Here is a 7,147-nt window from a genome sequence, read left to right on the forward strand (position 1 = left end):
CCTAAGTGTATCTACAATCAAAATCCCCAACTAAGGCACTAGCCCAGATTATGTGCACATTAAAATCAAGCCATTTTAAACATCCACAGTTCCCATTAATATACCAAGTTACTTGTTTTCTTCCACTAGTCTCAGTTACTACTTTATAAGCAGGGTGAAATGGGGCTCACAGTCAGCCCAGATCAGCTCATTTTTCCTGTTTGCTTTTCTAAATCAGAGTATTCCACCTTGTTTCACTTAAGTTATAAATTCATTATTTAAAATTAGACTGCAAAATTAAGTGTCATGTTTTTGATACAATAGAATAATAAAAGGTATGTTTAGCAAACTAAAGAACACTACACATTCACAAATATTTTAACTTGTTCAAGAATTGAATATTATCTTTTCTGTTTAGGCAATGGTGTACAAAAACTTCGGGACAAGCATTGTAACAGTGATTATTCTTATTAGCTTCTTTCAAAAGCCCCCGATTTGCTCATGGTTTATATGTGTACAGCAGATGGTGTTTCTGAATCCGTTTGTGACAAGGCTGCCTTTGCTAGTGGAGGCTTATACAAACATACTGCTATGACCACAAAGATGATCGTGATGATTTTGCAAGCAGCACCTGAATGCAAAGAACAAAAAGGTCTTTGTTGCAGTCACCTTCAATAGTATACAACAGTATTTCAGCAATTTATAAAGTTTCACACGGTGAGTTACAGAGTATGACTTAAATGGATGCTGTGAATTTCATTGTATTTTATATGAACTGCAAAGGGCAGATAAAGGCAGTCTTCCAACTGACTTGAGACCTCTCACCTGCCCACCAGTTCTTGCTTGCAGCAGCCATTGCCATTGCTTCAGTTCTGTATTTCTTTACCCCATTCTAGCCTGAAATGCAGGACTTCTTTATTTCTTGTTTCAGTACTGTTCTTCATTGCATCAAGATTCTCTTTGTGACAAACTAAAACTCCTCACATACAAACCTGTTAAGTATTCTCTCCTCAGGTACCTTAAAAGGTTGTTACATTTACTCATCACTGGTACATAGTGGTTTTCCTGCAACTAAAGGGGAGAGGCGAGTAGGAGGCAGGGGAGGGTAGTGCAAGGAGAGGGGGGAAACAAGGAGGATTTGTATTTTATCACAAATACGCCCAAGAAATACTGAAACGTGAAGTTGTGAGTCTCATTTTTTCAATTTCAAGATTAGACATTAGCAGTCCAGTTTATTCACAGTAAATATGTATCACAGTTGCAAGCTTATCCTGCCCTCCTTCCTCCAGACATACATACCTCACACACTGGGAGAAAAGATAGTTTAAAAAGTTGAGAAAGGTTTTGACTAGCATTCAGATAATTTCAAGACCTGAACATTAATTTAGGGAAAAACTGAAATATGAGAAGAGCAATAAAGCTCCTCAGACCTTAAGCTGCCAACAGACCAAGACAGATAAAACTGAAATGTGTGCTAGAATTAAGTAATTAGTGTGTGGCAATGAAGAAAGACCAAAGAGCAAAACTAATTTGTAATATTGTTATTTTAAAAAGTTTCCTAGGTAATTTTTAAGCAAAACCACATTAAGTGGCTCTACTCTTTCCATATTTTGCTTTTATTTATGAATAAAATGAAGTTTGTAGATTTTTTTTAAAAAATAATGCTGCTAAAAACAGTTTAAGATTCTATTTTAAAATAATTCCCATCTAGCAGTCAAGGTCAGTGTATCTGTTACTTTGTACACCTACTTAATATGAAGAAGTCACTTACTTATGCCCATCAGCAGATAAGCCATTCTTTCATTGTCATAAACCCAACAGGCTCCTTTAGTTTTACATTCATTAATATCCCACAGAGTACAACTGCTGTCTATAGCAACACCAAACAAAATTGGTCCAGGAATAGTACCTAAAACACAGCAACATGTTAGAATGTTTGAGTAGTAAAAGCATTAGAATAGTCCTATCTTGTCTTAATGTATACAGCAAAATGTCAGGATGGTGAGGAAGATAAAATAGGATAGCCACACACTAAACATAACATTTTAATCAAAGTCATAGGGCTCATATTACATAGCAAGTATGCACCTTCTATTGCTCTCAATTAAGAGGTATAATGTTTAATGTGTTAATTCTTTATACAGCTCTCACTTTATCAAGCAGAAGGTTTTTTCAAAGACTTCTTGTAACTTCCTCAGTTTTCATGGGAAAAGAAAAATAGGATTAAAATTAGGGGAGGAAACAGCTGATCAAGGAAGCAGGATTTTAACTGAAAGAAAAGAGTCCCTTTCCTCAGATCATATATGCTAACCTGTTCCAAATGCAGAGAACTAGAATATTACGTTAACATGTCAAATTATACTTTTTTTCCATCACTCAGCTGTAGTAAGCTTCTTACAAAAATTTCAGGTGAAATGAGTACTGTTTAAAATTATTCCTGTGTAGAATTTGTTAAATCTGTGTTATTTCGATACAATAGTGTTTAACAAAGCACAAGTGTTTTGTATCCAGGTGTGGCAAATTTTATAACATCCTAGGTATATCACTGCATGTCAACTTAACCCACTCCAGGCCTAAACAAGCAGCTGTGTCCTCACTACAGATTTTCTGTCTAGAACTCCTGTGTGATTCATCAAGTCTCCAGCATAAATATCTTGTTGGTAGCAATGCTGTTAGCTGCTGCCTTCCTCAGCCAGAGTCACTAAAGGCAGTGCAAAAAGTTCTTCTACTTTTGCTTCACAATGAAGTCAAGAGTTAAGACTCTGCCATAGACATCTTAACTTTGATTAAAATGAAACAGAAGCGCTCATACAATACTTAACACTACCTCCCAGCTAATTTCTACTGGTAAGGATGTTTACTCTTGTTATGCTTTACTGGTAGAATGACTTTGCTTAATTGGAGTCTCAATAGGTACAGAGCAGAGCTCACACTGTCGGAATATTTGATCTTAAATGGCAGGGAATGGCTGCAGTACTAAATATTGACAAAGTCTACTCAGTAGCTGAGCATTGAGCCAGTCTTGAATTACACATACCATTTAAAATGTGTCAAGGAAAAAACCAAGAGTTTAAAATATGCTTGAGGAAATTCAAATTAATACTGAATATTGAAAGAATACCCACATTTGGCTTCATGTTTTATTTAAGGCTATTCACCTGTCTTAATGAGATCCTGAGGATGCTTAGATTTAGAATTTAAGTAGAATGCCCACATAAAATCTCAGCAATTATTTATGTACAAGTGCCAACAATTTCAACAAAGGCTAAAATTAGTCCCTTTCCCCTTGAAAGGGAAGGGAGAAGAGGGAAGACTCTACCTATCCACTTTAAAATGTACTGGCATGGTCACTTTCTTTTAAATTCCAGAACTTGAGATATTAACTACATGAAGTTGTCTTCTATTACACCCTTTTTTCTTATGTCAACTTTCACAATAGGCCTCCTTCTGGAGGAAGTGACAACTCATGCCTTTTGCTGAAAGAATGACAGTTACCTGTATTTTGTTCATGATGAAATCAACAAAGGTTAAAATGAGCATGTATGCCTCATTTAAAGAGGAATTTGAATCCAGATGGCATCTGCCTTATACCAAATGTACTCTCTAAGCCAGTGATGGGCTGCTTCAAGCTCCTCAGAAAGCTTCTTAATGCATTAGTTTTAAGTCTAGAAAAAGGTTAAATAAGTAGATTATTCAGAGGCAAGTATTTCAACAAGGAAGTCATACCTAGTAGTCGTAGAAACACTGACTGTACTCCAAGAGCAAATGAACGCTGTTTATCTGGCACACACCTGTAAATAAGATTTGCAGTTTAAGACTTGGCAAACAAGTTTTAACTGTTCCATTTTTCTGCTTTGCCCATTAGTGAATATGCTTTACCTTAATATACTTTTTTAACCTGTTAATTGCAAAAAGTTTTAGATACCCACTGTGCAGGACAAATAACCAAAGAACTTTAAGAGATGTTTTGACAAAAGATAAAAGCAACTCCTATAGCACCTCAAGGAATTTTCAGTCGGACTTTAGTTTAACAAAACAGTGTAAGTAAAAAGCTATCTTACCAGGAGCAACCTGATATGTTGAACATTTTTGCCACAGAACCACCAAGTATTTACGAATAATGTTAGAATGCAATCCTGAGGTACTAATCCTAGAGAAGCATTACATTAATTTAAACTATGCTTCAGCACAACACAGGTGGTTTTTTTCCCCCCCTAACCTTTACATATAGTCACCTGACCTTACATTTAATCAGTTTTTCCCTATGCTATACAAATCAACATACTGATTTAACTAGCAGAATTTACCTCCTTACCCTATACCCATTTCTTTCAGATACTTCTCTAGCAACAAACATTTTATCCTTACAGTGTCTTAAGGATACTACCATAAAGGTTAAATGCAACTTAACTTACTTAATTCATACAACTCTGTTTCATCACTGTTTTCTTTAATAAACTGCATCTGTGAAGCACTGTCAGTGCTAAAAAAGACAGTATTTAATATTCAGGAGTTATTCCCTCATTCTGGAGTATGAATGAGGATTAGCCATAGAAAAGCATCCAAGATGAGCAGTTATCAGCAGTTACTGTTAGTATTCTCCAACCATAAAGACAAGTAGAGGAAGGAAAATGAGTTTTGCATACTGTGGGTGGTTATTTCTGGCACTAGAACACTGTTACAAACACATGGGCTTACACTTGCAGTTGCACAAAGTAGGCCCGTTGAAAAGATATCAGAATACGCTGTAGTGACGTACCTCACATTTAGCTATTTAAATTAGTTTTTGCACATTTAAACTCCTTTACAATCCTTTCTTCCATAAAAACAGTAAGTGGTTTCACCATTTCAGTTGAAGTGTAGAAGGATTCAGAATTCCAAATGTTAATGCTTAGAATTATCTAAATAAAACTATGTCAGCTCAGTTCTGCAGATAGTGCAACACTTAACATTACTCTATCCCCACCCTAATATGTCAAGATTCCAGATTTACACCAACCCTGAACAGGAGGCTACCACAAAGCACTGTTGCAGTATACCACTAGCCTCCCCAATCACCTGACTAGAAAGCTGGAAAAAAGAGCATGTAACCACACCTTCCCAAAGCATCGTGTGTATAGCACATGTATGCCTATGCATCATTAATATTTTCTCCCAAGGTATTAGATGTACAAGTCAGATTTCAACATAAAGTGAAACAGCTCCACATTCAGTATGAGGACCACATAATTTAAAAAAATCCTCTAGTTTTCATGCATATGAGTTTCAGCAATTTAAAAGACAGTCAAACTACTGGCAAACAGCCACATACATGCTGTCACTTGACTACCATACATACAACATCAATATAATACGAAAAGTAGTCTACAGTTATTAACAGACTGCAATTTTATAAATCAGAACTCTGAACCGAAACGGGAATCAAAAGCTGAGAATGAGACCGATTGCTGTTTTGTTCTTTTCTTGGTACAATTTTAAATCCTGGCAAGGGATTCAAGCACATGGCACATTTATTCCTTCTTGCTTTGACTAAAATAATCAGGAATGCTCCCACAAAAGAGGGATTTTGCTACAAGTAGGAAAGACTATTTTTTTTAAATAGATTGAAACAGTATCTACTAATCAAATTGTAATTACAGAGATAGCAAACAGTGGTACGATTGCTCTCCACTTAAGTACTGCTTACTTAATACACAGGGTACTACAACAGGAAATCCCTCGCACATTTGTTTAAGTCTACATGCCAAAACAAAACAAATTAGAGTATTTCACTGATCTGAGTTTTCACAAGAACGCCACCTACTTCTTAGCCCACAAAACATACCTGAGAATGGCCACAGTTGTTGGAGTAACAGCCATAAATGTGAAAACAACAGTAAAAAAGAAGAAGGTGAGGAATAAAGGTAAAAATGTGCATCGTGTTGGACATTTCCCAGAGACAGCTTGATAGAGAAAGTCTTCTGAACCATTTTCTCTTTTTGGTTTTCCAACACAGGAACAGTTGTGGTACGTCTACAAATAATTTATAAAACAAAATTTACCTCTAAGAATGATACTAAGTGACACTAATATGATAGATATTCATTGAGTCAGCATTACACTGAATACAAGAATAAATCCAGTACAATATGGAAACAGGCCATTACCTGATGATCATGACATCGTAACTCTCATTTTTAAACTGTTTCAGCAGAACTTGGCTGATCCCGCTCACCTGAGCAAAAGTTATTGGTGGTGGTGTGATCTAAAAAGACAGTGGGGTTGTGATCTAAAAAGATCTTGTTCAAAACAAGATTTTATATATCGATATATAGATTAAAAAATTGAAAATATTAAACTTTTAAACGAATCACCTATTTGAAAGCATTAAACACCATGGAGGTTGGAGGAAGGGAGGAAATATCCTTTTTCTCTCTCTCTGAGACTGATGACGCTTGCAAAGTGTAACTTCTGAACAAAAGGTAGCAAAAAGCTTCAGTTCCCTTATAGCAGGAGATAACTTAAATGATTCTCAAAAGTAATTTTTCCAATACTGAAGGAAGCTAACATTAACTGTTACCTAGTTTATTAAACAAAACTGTAAATTATTTCAGTATGATTAAAAAGTTATACTCCAAAGATCTTTAACTGCCTTGACTACTGAAAGCTGAACAGGGTTCATTCTTTAGATACACATCTACTTGCCCAACTATTTTGTCAGACCTTAATCTTCAAGCTTAGTTAATACATATCCAGTTACAACAGTAGCAGAACAAACTGGAAACCACAACAGTTCCCATTCTTCAGTGATGCTGGCAAGTCCCAGCTTGACAGTCTTGGCTATAGACAAGCTGGTTTTAACACTGAGCTGTACTTGACAGGAAGTGAGGTGACCTATGCTCTTAAGCAGGAAAGAACAGAAGCAATGTTGAACTGCTTCTGTAAGCAGGTGAACAAATAGAATAATTTTATGCTCTTCATTTAAATCCATCCAAGTTTGTTTTCGAGGAAAAAAAATATCAGTGAAGTGTGAAGTTTTCAGAGCAAGAAAAAGTCAGTCTCCTACATTTTCTTATACATAATGCCACCTCTCATTTGCCATTGACCTTTACTGTTATATAAAGTCTCCAGAGGCACCCCACAGTTCAACTTACCCACGTTTAGGATCTTTCTATACCCATCTCACATT

General features: G+C 35.9%; 1 protein-coding gene across 1 annotated transcript in view; it reads right to left on the bottom strand.

Annotated features, from left to right (window-relative positions):
• Nucleotides 1-497: 497 nt before the first annotated feature.
• Nucleotides 498-7,147, bottom strand: part of SLCO4C1 (solute carrier organic anion transporter family, member 4C1) — a gene marked incomplete at its 3' end in the record, with an annotated part of 33,916 nt that continues 27,266 nt past the window's right edge. Inside the window, exons 10-13 of the mRNA XM_010179153.1 lie at nt 5,804-5,991; nt 3,706-3,770; nt 1,751-1,888; nt 498-610 (exon numbers count right to left, since the gene is read on the bottom strand). Coding sequence (XP_010177455.1) covers nt 498-610; nt 1,751-1,888; nt 3,706-3,770; nt 5,804-5,991 — 504 coding nt within the window. The remainder of the gene's footprint in view (nt 611-1,750; nt 1,889-3,705; nt 3,771-5,803; nt 5,992-7,147) is intronic.

Source organism: Mesitornis unicolor, unplaced genomic scaffold, assembly GCF_000695765.1.
Source record: "Mesitornis unicolor isolate BGI_N332 unplaced genomic scaffold, ASM69576v1 scaffold20792, whole genome shotgun sequence".
NCBI classification, from domain to species: domain Eukaryota; kingdom Metazoa; phylum Chordata; class Aves; order Mesitornithiformes; family Mesitornithidae; genus Mesitornis; species Mesitornis unicolor.